Below are 21,392 nucleotides of genomic sequence, written 5' to 3'. Positions count from 1 at the left end.
CACGGAAGTATAAACGTGAAACCTCCAGCTCAGAGTCAACTGTCAGTTCAGTGTTTGTAGCTCACAAGCTAACAAACAACAGAAACTAATTTTAACAACACCGTTCAACACCGTTGTCACAGAACGATTCTAAAACCATAGCGTGAGCAGCGATGGTGAGCCGATCGAGGTCAGATCCAGAATTTCTCAATGAGGCAGAAAGAGTAGATGTGTTTCCAGATCCTTCTCTGAGTTTTTTAATGTAAACTATGAAAACCACATTACACAAAATAGACAACAGACAACAGAGTATTTTTCCATACTTTAAAACACAACTGATGTACTGTGTCATTCTGTACAATTAGAAATGATGCTTGGCATTGATCGGGGCTCTAAAGTCTATGAGCAAAACATTTGTATTTCCAAGCACTATTCAAGTTTTTGTTGCACCGTTTTCCATTGAGGCTCTTTGGGCAAAATGAGCTCTTGGCCCCTCTTTCCCCAAACCATGCTGTCTTAGAAAATAACCCACGAATATGACCCTGATATAGGTTTATTGTGTGTCATTTAGTTTGTGATAAGTTGATAAACCCAATTCTATTAAAGAAAATGTAACATGAACAGTATGCCAACTGACATGTATTAAAAAACCTATTTTGTATTTTTTTAAGGGTGTTTACAGTCACAGGCTGTTCTAATCTCAGGTTTATTTCACTGTCAAATAATGAATAATGAGTCAAAAACAAAATAGCAATTAAGCCTGATTGCCAGGCTAGCATATGACCCAACAAATGTCCAATTAATCACTTCATTAATTTTAAATTGATTACTTAAAGGTTGAATGTGGAGAATGAGCAGAACACCGCCATCTAGTGTCTAAAGATTGTAGTCACAACAACAAAAAATAATTCCAGCAGTCGGGTTGCCAGGTTCGTTGCCCAGTAGCCTACAGGAGACCAGAGTCTGTTTGGACCCATCCCCTCTGGCAAACCACACCATAAAGTATTACAGAGGAGTTTGACTGACAGTTAGCGTTAGCGTTAGCCGTTAGCATTAGCCGTTCCAGCTAAGTAAAGATGAAAGGAATGTTAGCGATCAAGGAGAAGCGTAGCCATTTGGGCGTGCGTTTGAATGGCCTTTCTCTCCTTTCTCTCAGTCCATGGAGTGAATGCTTGGCCTATATTGACTCTGGTTTTTGCACGCCTCCGCTCACTGGGACAAATAACGCCCCCTTCACTGAGGCTCCGAAGCAGCTGCAGGATTGGCAAACTCCATTTCACCCAGTGCCAGCCTACAGTAGCTGCACCCAACAACAGACAACCCTAGCAACGGCCAACGCTATTGGCTGCTGCAATGGAAACAGAACGGGACAGAAAGTCATTGTCAAATCCGTCAAAAGCTTTTTTTTAAATAATAATTCAGACTAAATATATATATTTTTATGGAAAAGCAATACTTTCATTCTGTACCCCTGAAAACACCCCATAGGTGTATTTTTTTTTTAAATATATCTTTTAATAAAGATTCTTTATATTGGACCTTTAAATAAAGCCAGTGTTACGGTGTGTTCTGTGGGGCCAGCCTTGCATACTTGTTGAAAGATTGAGGTTTTTTTAGGCCTCATAACTATAGATAACTGTAACTGAACATGTATAAGACTCAAGGACACTCAGTCTTCCATTCAAGTATATTTAACCCATGTTAAAAACGTGATTATCATGGCTACACTATTTAAATTTCCTTGTCATTCTTACATGTAGTGATCTAGGAATAATCCCTGAGCTCAATGCTCAAACTGTAATGATCCCTCGAACACATAGCTCTTCCACTGTCACAAGTGCTGATGCTTTTTTTACTTATTTACTTCCATCTCTTTTAACACTAAAACTTTGAATGAGCCCAATTATTACCTAGTACAGTGCTTAACTGCTGTTCTACTGGATTGTAATGAAAGCCCTGTTTTGAAAGAAAATTCGCTTTGGTCTTCTACAGAAGCTCAATGTCACCTTCAGACGTGCTGCTCCCTGCACACAGCTGAACCAAAGTCCTCAGTTATTCTTCCATAGAGCAGCAGCTGTATCACTGTTTGATACCCCAAGGTTCTTCACTCTCTCTTCCCAAAAGTACTCTGTTTCTGAGCTTAAATCCAGTGTTTGAAGCTCCACGGAGCTCCCAGCAGGGACACACCAACTCTCTTTTCTCTCAGCCTTAATGGCAATGAAAAGACAAAACATCTAGCACATTGTTATACACACTGTCGTGAAATTTTGATATCCAGTGGCAGGAGAATATCAGTGGAGCTGTGCGGATGTTTCAGAAAATAGGTAGCAACAGAAGATTAAAAAGAAAATTAGGTTAACGCAGCGAGAGTCCTTCTTTCATGAACCAACCCCCCTCTCTGTCTGTTTCCTCAGGGTTTTTTCCGCCGAAGCATCCAGAAGAACATGATGTACACGTGTCACCGGGACAAGAACTGCATTATCAACAAGGTGACAAGGAATCGCTGTCAATACTGCCGCCTGCAGAAGTGCTTCGGAGTGGGAATGTCCAAAGAGTGTGAGTTATACACCGAATTCACACAGTGTGTGGGTATGGAATTGAATTAACTATTGAAAGAAGGGAAAGAAGGATACTTTTCCACACAAGCAAGAATAACATTCAAGGGTTTGTTTTTTGTTCTTTTTAAATGACATGAATTACATTTTTATTTGGGATACCAGTTATGGGTGTCACAGGGCTCTCAGTTTTGTAGACAGGCAAGAGTTACATACTGGAATGGGGGTGTGTCACTCAGCATTGAAAAACTGATGCTAATTATCCACGGCAACATTCTCTAACAGCAGTAAAGTTGTGAATTTGTTGTAATGTAACATTAAAACAGAAGATGACTTACTCTGTGCTGAAAGTCATGCTTGGAGGTTGCTCCAAGATGGTTGTAGCAAAATCATGTGAAAAATTCCAGATTACCTTTTTTTTTAATTTGCTGTTGCATTTAATCTTACCCAGATAGAACAGTGCTACTTTCTGATTTTGATGGCTGGTAGGTGGCAGCTGACTGGACTCCAGGGTAGACGCGCTTGATTCCTACAAGTTCCATAGTGAGAGTCGCGCTGCTGCGCCACGGCCAGAGATATTTTGGTCTCTGAGACATTTTATAAAAAAAAATTCTGCGTAAGCAATACACTGTGTAGCGGGAATGCATGACCAAAGACCAAAAAGCGTGACTGTCACTTGAGTGTCCTGGTGTCAGGAACAAACTAATACCAATAGACCTGTGTGTAGTGTTTTTTTCTGAGCGCCAGCATCTTGTTTCAGTTGCTTCCAATGAAGACAAAGCATATGCACCCACATGCCGCTCCCTAGAGAAAAGCGTCTTTTTTCTTAGCGCTCCACCTCTTTTGTGCGCCTGTTCCAAGCGCTTCTAGTTTTTAAAATCTCTGAACTTTACAGAAAAGCGCTGGTGTCATCATAAACACTCCTGTTCAGGAACACAACAAAGACAGTTCAATTGTGGGAGCAGATCGAGCAGACAGATTGTTGCTGGTTAGTGTTGTGCTTTTATGGCCATAAGTGTTATAAGCCGGTTGTTAGCTTGTTGTTAGCTTGTTGTTTGCCGTGTAGCCACCAAACTAACGTAGATGTTGTTGTCACAGAAACAAAACCCAAAGGCAGTGCTTCAAGGCGCTGGAATGAAACATTCCCCACACTGCTCTGGAGCAACAGATCTATGTGATTAGGTTTAGGAAAAGATTGTGGTTTGTGTTAAAACGCTTATGTTTGTGGCGTTATTTAAGAACGTTAGGTGAGGAAGTTATCTTACATATTGTTTTGGTTTGTTTTTTTAAAGTCAGCATTGGCGTCTGTACTAACACTGGTGCCCGGGGTGAACGTACTGGGTTTGATTTACCCATCCGCCTTACCAACCTATGCAGACTTTTGCTCTTATACTCCTCCCTACTGTTTTGCTCTACAAGAACTACAACATCATACAACCCAACAGTCTGAGTTCTGCGCAACTGCAATTGATACAGATGTGTGATCCAGCTAACTAGTATGATGGCTTATTGATCTATGGTGTTGATAACTTTGATCAGCTGATAATGTTCGAAGTGGGCTAATGACATAACTTAATTAACAGCATGCTAGTCAAACCTCAAATGGGTGAAGATTGGTGTAGGAAAAAAAACTGATGGAAAGATGACATTTCTATTTGATTTGGTTACGGTCTCCATGTCACTCCACACAGATCTGATGTTTATATCTGCTGCCATTTTTCATCATCAGTCACGTTTCATGTATGATATGATTAATTCACTTAATCTGCTTCTGTTACACTTTGTCGTATTTGTCATTTATCAATAAACCAACTTATCCACCTCAGCCATGTGTAAAAACTTAGGGACTCAGTGCTCAGGGTCTTTAAAGGAGCAATCTATTTAACCTGAGTTGCTTTTTTTCACTGAAGACATTTTGAATTGTAACAGTAGGAAAAGCGTAAATAATAATAAAATGAGTGATGGCTGAATTCCATTTGGCTGCTTCAGTTTCAGAGTCCTGGTATGCTGGCTCGCTGTCATGGCTTACCCTTGAAAGAACAAAGCCATCATTAATGTTATTATTAACATACTTTTCCTACTCTGATCAGTCAAGATGTCTTAGAAACACAAGATTTGATGCCCCCACACAATTTATATTTCCTGTTGCATGAAAACAGTATTCCTCTGTTTATAGTGCACACCGAGAAAAAAAAGTAATAGTTTCCAGTAATAGACTATGAGGAGAGATATGGATATTTAATTCAAATGAGCTGCAAATGCAAATTTCTGTTACAAAGCAAGCAAAAAAGGACAATGCTCATTCATCAACATCTCTGTAGTGATCCGGTGCTAGCCAGCTGGCTAATTTTCAGCTGCAGCACTTTGGTAAGACGTTGTGAAACCAATGCGGTGAAGGTTAATATTTACAGACAGAAGACAATGACACCCCATAAAGAAAGAGACAGCACCCAAATAAGCTTCACATGATGGTAAAGATGCCATGCAGACAGGAAGCATCAACAGGTTAGTACAGTAACACATCTTAGTCCAACAACTACGTCCACTATTCACTACATGTAGCCATGCAACACAAATCAACAAAACACAACCAAGCACCACTGATAATAACCATATCTTGAGACATCAAAACATGCAAGGCAATAAACCAACAATCATAATGGACATCTTGATAAAAATGTTAAAAGACGAGTCAGTGAAATGGCATAATGGCCAACAAACACATAAGCTATCCAACACAAAGTTGAAAGACACACAGAAGATCATAGCACATTGTTATATAGAACAAGTAAATATTCCATGCACACCCACCCGCTTTGATGCGTGCAGGCGGCTGATGCGGGGATGCACTGTTGATAGGAGAAAAAGAAGATCATCCTCTACCCGCAGCCTTGAGCGGTGCTTACTTTTAATCATTGTTAATGCGGAAAAACTACACTCACACAGGTATGTGGATGGGAAGAGGATGATTACTTGTCTTGCCTTTTTGGAGAGGTAGGGGAACTTAGTCTCCACAGACAGCCAAAGGTGTGCAATGAACACTTTGCTCATCTTTACAAGTCCATAATAGAGTCAAGATTGACAAGGGGTGAAACTGGTAAAGAGAATGGATTTCTCACCCACTGATTTGCCAAAGTCTCGTCTCCAAAATACTCTCCAAACTGCTCACGCAGCCCCTTGAAATGCGCAATGTCCACCTGTTGTGCATTGTCTAGTTGGAGCCCTGCCTTCTTCACAACATCTTTCAAGGTCGGGAAATATTAGAAAGAATCGCCAACATTGCCACCCAGTTCATTACCTCAGTATCCTTCAGTAGTGGAGAGCTGATTTCTGCAAAAAATAGGAGCAATTCCTCACAAAATCACACAAGGGACAGCCACCGGACCTCGGAGTGCAGCAGCAGCTGTTTGAAGGGAGCTCCCATCTCATTGCAGAGGACGGAGAAGAGGCAAGCATTCATGGCGCGGGATTTAATTAGGTTTCCAACTTTTCCTCATCCAGGACTGTGGGCAGCTCTTTTGGCATCTTCTTGGTCGCCAAGGCCTGATGATGGATGACACAGTGCTTCCAAAACAGCGGCTTGGGCAACCGCTTGCACCTTCTTCACCAGACCGCTTTGGTGTGGTGGCTTGTCATTGCCCTTGCACCATCCGTACATGTTTCATAACAGCAGCTCAAACAATACAACTCTCCTGCATGAAATCATTCAAAGCCTTGAATATTTCTTCTGCTGTAGTGCGGGTTGGCAGAGGATGACAAAACAAAAACTTCTCCCGGATACTGAGCTTTTTAATATAGCGCACATACACTATGAATTGAGCACACGTCGGTAAACTCGTCACATCAGATGCCATGTCTGAGATGGTGTTGTCAGACATCAGGATGGAATTTAGCTTGGCAGCAGCAGCTTCTTTCATCAGCGTGGAGCAAATATCTTTAGCAGCAGGTAAGGTGCAATGGTCTCATACCGTCATTAGCTAGCACCTCTTTGCAAACAACACATTGTGGCAGTAGAGCATCTTCAGAATCAGTCCATGAAAATCCAAACTTTAAATAATCATGGCCATACTACCTACTTTTTTGCTTGCCCCAGACTTTTTCTCCTTCCTCACTGTAGCTTCAGGTGCTAAACAATAATACATTTTGCCCCGGAAATTGCTGAAGTTATAAATACAATACAATAACAATATTGTTAAGTGTTATTTTTTCCGGTTTATTTTTTTTATTTCAAAGACACACCAAGAGGACCTGGTCAAGCTAACTGTGACTGTTAACATGAGAATAAATGATAACGGCCTTTTGAACCTACTGGTGTACAGCAGACTTCTTCAAACCCATATGTAAGAGGCTGATGACTCTGATAACACCCATTCAATGGAGCGATGACATTCAAAACAGGTGATATACCCTGACCATGCAAAGCTGACTAACATTGCATTTGTATCAGATTTTAACTTGTTCTTTTAACACTAAAAATATATTCCAACACATTATGTAATTGTTTTTCTTAGGATTATAATATCATTAGCAAAACTGCCTGCATTCTTCCAATAAATAGGAATAATTTGCATATTTTATGTTATAATATATATGCAAAGTCACCACCAGACCTGAGGCTTTGTTCATTGTAGGTGTGAAAATGTACTCATTAATATGAGTGGACGGCATTGTATCTGTCAGATGAGATCCCATCTGGTAATCAGCTGTATAGTTATCAGTGTGATGTGGGGATAATCAATCATCCGAGTTAGAGCTCTTGAGTCACATGATACAGTAGTTGATCTGACCCATTATTCAATCTTATCTATTTTTTTTTAAACTGGCCAGCATTTCAGACCTGCTGCTGTCAATGCCCTTGTGTCGCCCCTCTTCCATTGTCATCCATAAGAACAGCTTGCATTTCATAGGTTATTGGCATCCTTTGATTGCATCAGCATTTATAGCTCAGGTCCACTTTATGCTCCATTTGACACAGGGGGGAATCCATTCCTTCCTCTTATGCTGTTTCACACCTCAGCAGTGGAATAGTGGAAAAGATGATGTCTTGATATCCTCAGGCTAAGCACACACACCCCACACACACACCCCACCCCACCCACAGGGCTACTGATGAGAGAGGGGACTATTCTCTTTCTTATATTCATGGATGGAGGTGATTGGGTGATGTCCTCTGTGTCCTGCTTTGAACACCGACAACAGAAGGTGCTTTCATTGTAGGGACTACATGGCAAAATCCCCCAACCATTGACGTTATAAACTAAGCGTTGAAATGCAAAAATCTAGTTGTAATTTTTGAAATGTGAATCCTCTATAGGACATGAATGAACAAGTTTTTCATGGGAATTAATCTGGTCAGTAGTTGCTGCGAGTTGAGGTATCATTGACCTGGATGGGTGCTTCTCCTCATTTTGTACCTAGCAGTAACCTCAAGGGCTAAAAAAAAAGCCAACATGGAAGTGCCAAAAACTGCAGTTCATCCAGTGGCCACTTGAGGCTGGCTCAGAAAACAAAGCTAATCCCCAGTGCACCATGTTAAAACATCCCACTTTACAGCAGAAATAAACAGTTTCTAGTACCCCGTGATAACATCTGGGGCTGTAGCCCAGAAGTCAGAGTCCTTTTCAGATGGGGGTTCAGGGTTTTTTTTTTGTTGCATTTTTTAAATCGGGCAGATTAACATGCAATTGTGACGTATTTTGAGAAGGAAAGGAAAGACCAATGGTCATGTGTGGGGAAAATACACAACATATACCAGCAGCCAGAATGAGACATTAGAACAGCCTACAGCCTCAGAAACACTGACATGCACCGACCCAATGTCAAGTGGACCGGGCTGAAGAAGGAAAGAGGTATGTGTAGCTGTCCTCCTGAATGCCTCTGAACCCGGGCAGACACTGGGAGAACATGCAAACTCCACACAGAAGGGCCCAGATTCTAACCACCGTTTAACTACCGTAATTGAGGTTGTGGCCACTTTCAGTGAAAGGTGGGTCCCATCACAGGTGGCGAGCATAGACTGTAGGCCTCATTTGGCCCACCTCAGCTCTACCCATGCTCCACCTCTTTACCCACTTTTGGATTTTCAGTTGAGCTTCTCAGAAACCTGTGAAAGACACCATGGAGACTACATTCCTGTTTTATATGTCTTTCTTTTTATGGTTTACAATGACTTCAATTTGTATGCAGATGCACTAAAATTATTTAGGAACTAAAACACTGTAAGTGGTGCTAAAAATACTATTTTGTGTGTTAAAACTGACTAATCCATATTAACTATTTTACTAATACTATATTAACTATAGATTGAATGACCATGTAAAAGAGGCCGCTCGTAGTGAAGTAGTTTAAAAATTCCATCGTCTAGTGATTACGGTTACTTACATACGGTGTTAATTACTTTGCTAAGCAGATATCTAAACATATAATCAGATTTCAAAGAACACTCCTATTCAGTTAAGATAATATAATATAATATAAGATAAGATAGTCCTTTATTAGTCCCACAGTGGGGAAATTTACAGGGTTACAGCAGCAAAAGAGGATAGTGAAAATAACAACAACATCAATGAAAAAATATACACAGTATAAAACAAAACGTGATAAATGAAGAGAGTGGTCAACAGTGCATGTGTGTTTGTTGTGTGTGTGTGTGTGCGTGTGTGTGTGTGTGTGCGTGTGTGTGTGTGTGTGTGTGTGTGTGTGTGTGTGTGTGTGTGTGTGTGTGTGTGTGTGTGTGTTCAGCGAGAGCAGTGCTGATTGTGGAGTCTGACTGCTGCAGGAAGGAAAGAACTGCGGTACCTTTCCTTCACACAGTCTCAGTCTGTCACTGAAGGAGATGCTCAGTAATGCAAGTGTCATGAAAAGGTTGGCTTTCGCTCTCACCCTCCTGTCTCCAGCCACCTCCATTATGTCAAACGAGCACCCCAGGACAGAGGACAGATGCTGCTTCTCCAGCACACCACACCAAAAAAGATGGCTGATGCCACCACACATTCATAGAAGGTCCCCAGGAGCGCCCCCTGCACTCCAAAGGTCCTGAGTCTCCTCAGCAGATAGAGTCTACACTGACCTTTTTGGTACAGGGCATTAATCATCCCTCCGCAGTACAGTTTAGTATTAATGTAGCCCAGGTACCAGTAGGAGTCCGCAGTCTCAATGTCAACTCCCTGGATGTTCGTAAGTATTTGTGGAGGTTGTTTACACCTGCAGAAGTCCACCGCCAGCTCCTTAGTCTTTCCCGTGTTGATCTAGAGGTTGTTCTGCAGGGACCAGTCCATAAAGTCCCAGTTCAGTTCTATGTACTCTACTTTCGACCACCCCGCGGGGCCCCGTGTTAGACCAATAGTTTTTACTCCTCACATTTGGGATGGTCAGCCAAAACGATACTAAAGTTGTGCGGTTACAGTAAAACGCATATTCGTGTGGACGGGACCTTAGTCTTGTGTACTCGCCTCATCGGGAAGCAGTCCAGCCTCAGTTTGTGTCTGAGGCTAGGTCCATTAGCCATGTCTCAGTAAACACCATGATGCTACACTCTTGATACTCCAACTGGTGCTTGGTGAGCGTTGTTTACCCATCCATCAGGTTTGGAAGAGATCTTAAATTCCTCATGATGACAGATGGGAGAAAGGGATGGTAACGTCTCCTTCTGGCTTGTAGTCTCACCCCGACATGGCTCCCCCATCTCTTCCTCAGCTATTCGTGTGGAACATCCAGTCGAAAAAAGCAAGAGCTGCTGCAACAGGCTGTATGTTTAGAATCACTACTAACCATTCTCAGCTCTATGTTCCTAACGTTTTGAAACATCCAATATGGCTGCCACAGGCTTTATACACCTGAAAGCTTACATTTGTAGTGTTAGTTACAGTATTTCATAATGGGAGTAGAGTGTTGAGAGTCAGAAGACAGGAAGATCTGTTGTTGGATACTAGACTTATGGTATCATGTGCCTCTGGATATTACGGAACTGCTAAAGTGCAACACAAAGGGAGTATTGTTATGTGTGTGTGTGTGTGTGTGTGTGTGTGTGTGTGTGTGTGTGTGTGTGTGTGTGTGTGTGTGTGTGTGTGTGTGTGTGTATCCTTCACCAGCAGATATGTGATTGAATGCGTCATTACACAAGTGTCTTTGTATTTTTTTAGTGGTAAGTGATCATGAGTCTCACAGAGTCACAAAGTACTGATTATGTGTATGTGTGTGTGTGTGTGCGTGCGTACGTATGTGTGTGCGTGTGTGTGTGTGTGTGTATCCTTCACCAGCAGGTATGTGATTGAATGCGTCATTACACAAGTTGTGTCTTTGTATTTTTTTAGTGGTAAGTGATCATGAGTCTCACAAAGTCACAAAGTACTGAGTTTGTAATGTGTGTGTGTGTGTGTCTGTGTGTGTGTGTTTTGTTCAGTTCCATGGGCCTCAAATATTCAGTGTAGTCATGTAATAATAGATAGAACAAGGTTCTTGCACTCAAGCTTCCAATTAATATGCCTTATCTATAGTTTGATTCATTTCATGAAATAATATAAAAAAAGCGTCCTCAGGCTCCGACATTTTGGAGGTGTGTTTGCATCCTTGGGTTTAAAGTGAGGGTAAACTATTTCCCTGTGTATCTGCAACCTTCTTACAGTGTAGGGTGTTATGGACCTTTTGTGTTCCAGCAATGTATTCTCATCAACAGATTTGTATGATATCGTATGAAAGGTTATGCACAAATATTCATATGATATCTTACGAAATATGGCGTTGTATTTTATGCCACGCACCAGTAACCGGGAAGGAGACTGCGATGGCTAAGTTTAGCACACAAAAGGCTAAAATAGCTGAAAAGTCACAGTATCATGTCACCAGTGACGTGCAGTCAGGGGAGGCAGGTGAGGCTGTGCCTCCCCTGTCATCATGAGAGGAAAAAGAAACGAAATAATAAAATAACACAAGTATTAATATTTGTCCTCTGGACTATGATTTTGGTGTGGTTCTAAATGTATTTTGACCGTTTTTATAGTAAAAATCGCAGAAAATTCTGTATTTCCTATTTAAATAAACGGAGTCTCTTCGGAGACGAGAGGTGAGGCACGGACAGCCGTGCCTCCCTCCAGATTGCGCAATCACTCACAAACTATTGAGCGCGTGCCCTCTGCGCATGCTTGTTCCCATTTCTGTGTATGTTTCCAATATGATGGTTGAGGACACTTTTATGAAATAAAAGCATAGGTCTTCTTTTCCATGGTGTTCAGTAATGTATTTTACCTATGTGTGTAATATTTACATCTTATTGATGTGACATAAATCCACAGGGAAAATGCTTGCCTTGAGGCAGGCAGTACCTCTGCCTCAAGGCAGGCGGCGATAGTGAGCAGCCTGATCGCCTGCAGCCAGGTCACGGTGAACTCTAACCCATGTGCAAAAAGTAAACACAGTGTGTGCTGTGCGACGCTGTAGAGCTTAGCAACAAGCTGTCATTTCTCCCACTGAAAATGGAGGATTTGATTTCTAAACTAAGACATTTTTCAAAGCTGGACTTTCAGTCAGTAAAGGTAAGATATACTGAAATATACAGTCATTTACAGTAAAGGTAAGATATGCTGCAATATAAAGTCATTTACAGTAAAGGTAAGATATACTGAAATATACAGTCATTTACAGTAAAGGTAAGATATGCTGCAATATACAGTCATTTACAGTAAAGGTCAGATATACTGCAATATACAGTAGCACTGGTGTTTTAAAATGGTTTTCAGCATCCTATTCGCTCCTATTCTCTCCTCCTATCCTATTGGCATCCTACTGTATGTTTGTAAATCTGTGATTCAGTGCCTCCCCAACCCCAACCCTCACTGCACGTCACTGCATGTCACATCCTATCACTGGGGTACAACCAGCGCCGTCGTATAGGGGGGAAAGGTGATGACAATTCTAAGGGCCCACAGCCAGCCAGGGCCCACACACTGCTCCAGTAGCCTCTATGACAAAATGATTATGCACTGAACTAATATATATATTCATACGAATGAATCCGAATTAAAACAAAGCCACAAGTTGTACAATACTCTATATATATGTTTATTCTATTCAATAACCCCCCTGGCCCCTTCTTAGAAAATGGTTTGGTCCACACCGCGGCTCTTTCTTCCCGGGGTTCTTCGTCATCGGAATTAAGTGCTAGCCGGTAGAGAAGCTAACTGCAGCAGAGTCAGTATGCCCCCCAAAAAACACAAGTCTGGACACCAGAAAAGAGTTGAGAAAGAGGTCAGGTGTAGGAACAGCAGAGCAGGGGCCCAAGACATCAAAACCTTTTTTTTTATGAATGGTGAGAGTAAACTACCGAGGGCGGCTTAAACAATTAGCCTGCTTGTTCATTAATTTAATGTCTGTAATATTACCTTTGACGGGGCGCAGGCTGGAGCCTACGCTAGCTGTCATCGGGCCCGCTCTGGACAGGTCGCCAGTTCATTAAAAAAAAATCGCCAGGTCATTGTAGAGCGACGGTTCCTAGAGTAGCTATAACTGAACGTTACTAATTTAGGGGCTACCACCGTGACTGTGTGTTTCGCACATAACACTGTCGGACAGTGCTCCAGTAAGCGCCCATTCAGAGGCTGCATTCAATTGTATTATGACCCATTCAATTTCTACTCAGTAATTATGAGCATCTGACGACGGTCAGTTACGTTTTCATGATGTGTTCAATGTGGTCTTGTAAAATGTGTCATTAGTGGGACATTTGAATAGTCTAAATACAAAAAAAGTTAATTGTTCAAAGATTTGTCGTTGTTGTTCTGTTTTTTTGACAACAACAAAGTAAAAAAAAGACTATTTAGAATTTTGGACAGTTTACACTGACTTTTGAATGGTTTAAAAATATTTTATCCATATCAGGACTTGAACCAGTCACCTTCCCAAGCCAAGTCCCAACGGACTGAGCTACTGACGCCCACCATTATTGTACACAATATATATAATTTAACAATAAACCTTTATCCTCTGCTGCTCCAGAATCAGCAGTGCCTGCTTCATCTGAGTTTGACCCCACAGCAGAACACTGAAAAACAATACAATTGAAGGTGGCAAGGAATAGGGTAGAGGGGCCCACACCGATATTCTTTCAGGGGGCCCAGAATTCCTAGCAACTGCCCTGGGTACAACACATGCACATGCACAATAAAATCTGGTCTGCACTTGCTGAATAGCTGGTGCCACAGTCATACAACATGTGGATGATTGATTTGTTTCACAGAGGTGTCCGCAGTTTACCTGGGATCTGGATATATTTTACATAAAAAAATGAAAATATGTATATTGGCTGCCATTCATTTGGGCATAGTACCTGAGTACTCTTTTTCTTTTTAGCACCATCCATTATAACCCTTCCAACATTTGTTATACCCATGGATGTATTCATAGAACTAAATACAGCGTTGCCCTGTTCATTCCTATGAAAATTGCTTAGTGGCGCATTTTTCCAAAAAAAGTTACTTTAGCGATCTTGAGCACTACTTCTGCACTGCATAGCCCATAGAGCAAGCATTCGAGCTAATTATTGTGCAGCTCTTCTAGACTTTCCAAACGTAATTGGACCGAATGGATCAAATTGTGATAGTGTAGTAACAAATCACATCACATCAATAATCTTAAACAGGTGTAGGCTAAAGCTCTTGCTTATAATGCCGTTAAAAGTTGCACAATCAAGACAGATACAGCCTATTTGTTTCTTTTTTCCACTATTTACTCAGCTCATTCATTTTCATATTGCTTCAGTATATTATTTTTAAACAGTTTTGAAAACTGTGTCCTACATGTAAACACACACTAAGTATGGGGGCACAAGGGAACAAAACAGAGTATATACGGTATAATGACTTTACATTTAAGAAATCTGTCTCCTAAACATGATAAAATCAAACCACATTCTCAATAAAGTTTCGAAGGAAACTTATTTTCTTCTGGAACTTGCTTACAGCTCTGCCGCTTTAGTGTGTGCCTGACTTGCACGTTAGCTTTTTAGCTTGGGGTGCAATAGCTAACCGTAGCACATGTTTCTAATGGTACAGCTAGACGTTTCTGATGGAGTCATAACTAAGCATTAAATGCTTAAAATAAATCTAGATATTGACTAACTCTGCTGTACAAGAACATTGCTGGTCCTTTCTATGAATTGCCAAGACGTGCCTGACGCTTGCATCGGGACCAGAATATAAGGGACCCAATTTAAATTGTCCTCTTCATTCATACTCCGCCAACAAATTAACTTTATATTGTAAATGGAGCTCTCCTTTGGGTCTAACTTTCTCTGATATTTCACTACTATAACTCCAGAAACTTTAGAATATCTCTCCCTGATGTCTTTGCAAAGGCCATATTCACATACAAGGTCCAAAAACTTTACAGGCTTGGCAACAGTAACCAAGGGAGGCCCGACTTAGCTAAGGGGAAGCAAAGATATCATTTTTGGGCCAAATGGCATCATATGAAAGACACAGACGTTGTAATTACATGGTTTGGCCACTTTGTCAAGTTGGACATCTTCCTGGGGGCCTGGTCATACCCCATAGCTCCCGTTGTCAAGTCTTCATTTGATAGCCTTGTCACAAACAAGGGACGTGCTATGAGCCTTTTGTTTTGTCTTTTAACTTTCTGTCGAAACACAGGATGTGGGAAGTGTAAGTTGTGCAAACTGACATATGCTGCTTGGGATCACCTCACCCTGCATTTGATCTAATAACTGATCAGCTTTATGATATAAAAATGACCATATGACCAATGCTATTTCCAGAGAGGCGGTAATATGATCACTTCTCCTTCACACCTCCAGGATCAGCTGCATCTATTAAAACTACTGCTCTGTCATGTTCTTCATTAGTCATCTGTGTGGAAAAGTAGTAAGAACATCATGAGAAAATTCCTTCTTATCACTTCTAAGTTGTGTATGTGCCTTTCTCATTCCCTTCCTGCTCCAAGGTCATATTTTCACAATGCCATTTTCCCATCTGACACCCCGCTCTCCACTCCATCCCCTTGTCCCATCAGGACCATTAGCTTAAACTCAGTGCTCTGGTGGCTGCTAAGAATTATCACGGTTGCTCGACACCCACCTGGTTAGTGTTAGGGAGCTGCCACGTTAAGTGCTGTGGCAAGCGGCTCGGGCTGCACCACCAGATAGATAGTGTTTATTTAGCGCTGCATCTGTTTGCTCTAAGAGACACTGTGCAGAGCTTGGCAGCATGCAGATGGCTTGCCGGCGGCTTCTCAAAACCAGCCGCCGTACACGCCTGCTGCCGCCAAGCCAAACAGCATTCCATTAAAGCAGCAGAACAGAGGATGAAATAGCCATGCTGCAACAGGAAGCTAGAGGCAGCCGAGAAAAAAGAAATAAATAGGCAGACAAAAGATAGAGGGTGAGATATTGCTCATTGACAAAAGGAAGGGGAGATGAGAGTCTTGGAAAGCCGAGGGATGGGAGAGTGACAGTAGGCATGGCTGTGCAGAGTGTTTTAAACAGCGTGTCTGAACTCCTCTCAATGACCCTCCATTCCTTAGTCCAACACTCTGGAGAGCACTTCAGAAACACTTGAGGTCCCCTTGTTCACTGCGCTCCCTCAAAAGCTGACAAAGTTGCCAGTTTTGCATTAAAAACAGCCCTATAAAAGGTGCAGGTGGTGCACATGTTTTCATGTCAGAGACCCTGTTTCAAATATCATCGTTTCAATAGGTTAGTCCTAGTGACCTTTTTCTACCAGTGAAGCAGGAAAGGTTATGCTGTTCTGCTAATCATGTGTCTGTGTTTGGATTGGACTGCAAACATTTAACCTTTATATGAACCATCATCGGCATCAGTTCAAGCATCAGATAAGTGCACTTTGGTTGTGATGTGTAATGTCACGATTATAAGCTATAATTATAATGCAGCATTTATGTGATGTGGAGAAATCAAAACATTACATGTGGATTGTAGAACCCTCAAGTTACTATGGAATATTTTGAAACTCATAGTCGCAATATTTTGAAATTAACAATGACAACAGGCAGCTGTTTCCAGTGAAAAAGCTCTGATAAACCTACTGTACACTACCTGCTCAGCACCGAACAGTAGCCACACATTCTAATTGGTGACCATAGTAGCACTATTAGTGGCTAAACTACTTAACTGAATACCATAAATAGAAGAACACTTCCTACTTAATATCATAGGTCATCATAAAATGGCTGCAAATGATCGCTGATGTATGCTTTGCTGGATGTGTATATATACAACTTAAGGCACTATTGATCAGATTAATCAGTACATTTATGCAAACCCTAGTTCAAAGAGGAGTATTTTAGCCATGCAGCTGTCAGGGGTGTAAAGCCCTTTTCATGCAGACAACAGCAGACAGCCCCCTCATGTTTTCCAATAAGACAATCAGTTGACAATAACTTGATACTGCACAGGGTCCAACACGCAGGGTTGTCCTATAAAAATCTTAAATGGCCCAGACACACAAAACTGACTTCAAAAATCGTTTTAAAGCCAAAAGTTTAGCCAAAAGTTGCTCTTTAACACACCACAAAGACTACAGACAATGGCCAACTAACATAGATTCTGCGCCTGTTTGAGAGAAAATAACTCTCCATACCATCAGGCTGCGGTAGTTTGTATTTGTCATTCTGAATGGGAAACTGGGAGACCTGCATAGCGGATTCAAGATACTAGTTAGCCAGTGATTCCCCAAATGATATTTACATTGGCGAACGAATAATTAATTTATTCATCTTCAACCACTTGTCCCTATCAGGGTCGCGGGGGGCTGGAGCCGATCCCAGCTGACATTGGGCGTAAGGCGGGGTACACCCTGGACAGGACGCCAGTCTATCACAGGGTACATAGAGACAAACAGAGACAGACAACCATTCACACCTACGGGAAATTTAGAGTCATCAATTAACCTAACACCTGCAGGTGTTAGGTTAATTGAACCCGCTGTGAGGTGACAGTGCTAACCACCAAACCACTGTGCCGCCCACGAACGAATAATAAAACAAACAATTTGTTAGAAAAACTTGTGACACAAGGACCAGTTTGGAACCAGAATCAAGTTATCATAAAATCTAAATGTATTCTTGTACAAGAAGAGAGCATATAGTACACCAGTGTCTCAACATGTGCTGAGGGTAGTCCTCAGAGCCAAGTCATTTAACATGGAGTTGAACAGTAATGGTTGTCATGGTGATATATTTAGAAAACATAGTAAGTTATCTCCACTTTTCCCATAGCAATCGCCAACTCTCCTGCTGACTCCGCAACACAGTGTGAGAAAAGGTCCTTGTTCTTACAGTGAAACACAAAACAATACAGCCAGAGTTCTCACATAAAACTTATAATAACATGTTGAATTTTTTTTATCACAATAACAAATCATTTTCCTAAAAAGCTTTATGGCCATAACATAATCTTCCATGACAACAAGTTTGTTTTCTATCTCACAGCCTTAAGTCTTGACTTAAGTCGTTTGCTTGCTCTACATTTCTGTTTCTCTTCACATGCACAGATTTGCTTAAGCTGAACTGCCATTCAGAGTGATTTCTCTCAGCGTCAGCGTGAATCAGCTAAAAAATCCTCTGACAACGGTGACATTACACAAATACAAGGGCGATAGATGCCCCAGACAGCCCGACATTGATCGACGGCCAACTGTCGGCCTGATGTGTCAGGGCCTTAATGTGTGCAGTGTTTTGGCATCTGATTAAGCCTTTAAACCCCTGGATCTAATACTAAAACCTGACTTCCTGGACTTCCTTTTTTCAATACAGGGCTCCAGAAGAAAGCAGAATTCAAGGAGCCAAACAGACACTTAAAGAGCAGGAAATATAAAAGTGCAGATATTTTCACTTGGAAGTCAGGAGTAGTGATCACAGGCAATACATAATGTTGCATTCCTGCAGTGGATGGGTTCCCTCTGCCCTTTTTTTGTGGGTATTAAAAAGCCATATATTTCCATGGCCTCTTGTCCGATGCATCATTTGGATGTATCTGCTCATGCTTGCAGTAATTTGCTTGGAGTGCAGTGGTAATTGATTGCCCTGGGTATGGCGGGGGGTGCACTTGCCACGCCGTGTCTTCCTAAATCACATCTCGTTGCTGGCTTGCCTCTGTGTGGACCACAACCCCCTCGCCAGACACAGTTTGTCACCACACTATGACAAATGACATACACAGACATGTGAACAGATTGTTTACCATCCCCCTTTCTATACCACCATTCTGTACCATCCCCCCTTCAAAGGGCCAAAGTGTTTTTGTGTGTTTATTCTGATGTGTGTACAGAGAGACCCTCAACGCACCACCACCACGCCTGTCCGTCTCCTCTTGTTGAACATACTAACCCATTGACAGCAGAATTAGGCAGATCTTTGGAAGATCAAGCGTAGATCTTTTAGATGACACGTTTCTTTTCTAAACATTGTGATCAGGATAAAACAATGCCATTTTGCTGTGCCATTTTGGACATGACAGTGAGACTATTGCTTACTTTGGATATATGTATTTGTTAGGGTGTGGGTTGAGTTATACTTGAACGTAAACCTGATGGCGAAGTGAAAAGACAGCCGTCACAGAGAGTATGGAGACATATTGTTTAAAGCAGCAGTGTGTAGTTTTTAGGGGAGTTCTATTGGCAGAAATGGAATATATTATTCATAATTATGTTTTCATTGGTGTATAATCAGTCGTAACTAAGAATCCTTGTGTTCTAATAAGCTAAGAATAAGTCCTGCACATCTGTACATCCTAAATTATGGAAACACATGGTTAATGTGGATAGGTTTAGGAAAAAAGAAAAAATAACCTTGGTTAGAGTTAGGAAAAGATCGTGAGTGGGGTTAAAATAAGTGCATGCCTCAGATAACTACACTGATGCACAGAACATGAACAGGACATGAACCACGCTCTCCTGGGTGAGATTCCACTGTTTGTATGACCCATCCACCACCCCAACCTGCCTCTTTCTATGGAGTTTGGCTCTCTTCATCCTGGAGCACCTGCTCTGAGTGTCTAATATCACTGCAGATGGTTCTACAGCTGTAAGCCCAGAAGGATGTGAGAAAATGGAGGTATTTAAGGTCCTGGGAATGAGACTGGGATCTTATATAGAAAGTGAGCCCTCTTTTATAGAGTTGCCCATGTTGCCTCGCCATGTTTCTACAGTAGCTCAAAATGGACAAATCATACACCAGCTCTAGAGCCATCTGACAAGCAGTTCTGATAAAGCATACTTCAGTGTCAGTATGAAAACAGTAGGGAGATTCCTCATTGAAGTGGGAACTCAGATGCATACTGTCAACTGTGCATGTGACAAAAACAAATATGTCACTCACACAGTGTCTCTATCTTAACATTACTTTCAGATGAACTCAGTATCACATCCAGCAAAGAGGATTAGTTAGACTTGTCAAACAGACAGAAGAGGTGACCATCACAGTAAGAAAATGTCTCAGTCTGTGGAACAATGTGATAAAATTGCTTTAATTTTTCCACACTGGAAAGCAGGACGTATATCACATTGCATTAATGTAGGTCAGTCTGTGATGATGCACATCAAGAAATACAGTGTTATCTCATAAGCTGTGTTGCCATTAAGACTTAATTTATAATAATAAGATATTAAGACCAATTCATTCCATATTATAAATTACAGGCATGACCAGTGTTTAACTACACTATATGGAAATTGTTTATTCTGGCGTGTTGTATGTCCATTTTCAAGTAGCAATTCTGTTTGAATAATTAACAACGATCAGACACATAATACATCACACATACATATTCACATGTACATGCATCACATGAGTTATATCTGACTTCTTGACACAATTTTGCATTTCAAATTTCACATGATAAAGGTACATGGGATTGCTTACTTATTTCACATGTGAAAACTTACAGTAATGTAAGTTCAAAACTGAATACAGCAATTCCACACTTTAACATCGTATTTTACATACAGGGGCATGTGGTTTATGTCAAATGTGTATGTGAAACATTTCATGGGTCAATATCGTATTTCACATTTACAAACTTTTCACATGTGCTCTTTTTGTAAGGACAGTATTTTAAGCATATTTAGCTTCATTATCATCTCATTTGTATCTCCAATTTAAACATTTATTGTTTTTTTTTATCTTTCTTAAGGTCATTTCTTGTTTTGAATCCCATATTTGATTTTATAGTAAACCAATGGGGACATGTCATTGTGTCATTTGTCTTATGTACTCTAGAGATGTGTGGCACGTTTCTATTGCTCCATTCTGAATCACTACTTCACTATCTGCTTTATCTGCTGCTGTGTGTGTTGAGTGTAAGCAGCTTGTCTCTGTGGAGCAGCAGATTGAAGGAGGCCCAGGCTTTCTATCGTCTGTCAGTCAAACCCCTCCCACTGCCCCCGCACTGACACTATAAACCATGATGACAGACACGGTTAGGTTCAGTTCTACCATCACTGGTTTCATTAAACATCTTTGAAGGTTATCATTGCCGGGTATGAAGCAAGAAACCCAGTAATAAACGGTAATAATATGGTCTTTATTTATAGAGCACTGCCAAAGTGCTTCACTAGGCAGCAAAATGGAACAGACAAGTCATAAAATCATCAGGTTTTAAAAGAGAACATAAAAAAACAGTTGGTGTATAAAAACCTGTATGTGTAAGTGAGGATAGGGAGAACTGTCTATGGTGCATTTTGAGGGCATTTATGTTGAATTATAATACATTCATAATACTTTGTGACTAAACTCATAAACACATAATGATTTCTGATGCACTATATCAACAGTCATAAAACACTGACTCGTTGATTTATAAGTTCAAGTGTTTTATGGATGTTGATCTTGTCT

At 41.1% G+C, this 21,392-nt stretch overlaps 1 protein-coding gene across 1 annotated transcript in view; it reads left to right on the top strand.

The window, feature by feature from the left end:
* Nucleotides 1–21,392, top strand: part of LOC310955913 (retinoic acid receptor beta-like) — a gene marked incomplete at both ends in the record, with an annotated part of 104,129 nt that overhangs the window by 48,271 nt on the left and 34,466 nt on the right. Inside the window, one exon of the mRNA XM_083925994.1 lies at nucleotides 2,394–2,535. Within this exon, the coding sequence (XP_083782120.1) occupies nucleotides 2,394–2,535 (142 nt within the window). The remainder of the gene's footprint in view (nucleotides 1–2,393; nucleotides 2,536–21,392) is intronic.

This window comes from Echiichthys vipera (genome assembly GCF_963691815.1).
Source record: "Echiichthys vipera genome assembly, chromosome: 13".
Classification (NCBI taxonomy): Eukaryota; Metazoa; Chordata; class Actinopteri; order Perciformes; family Trachinidae; genus Echiichthys; species Echiichthys vipera.
The sequence above is the reverse complement of the archived record's forward strand: the minus strand, read 5'-3'. Positions and strand labels throughout refer to the sequence as shown.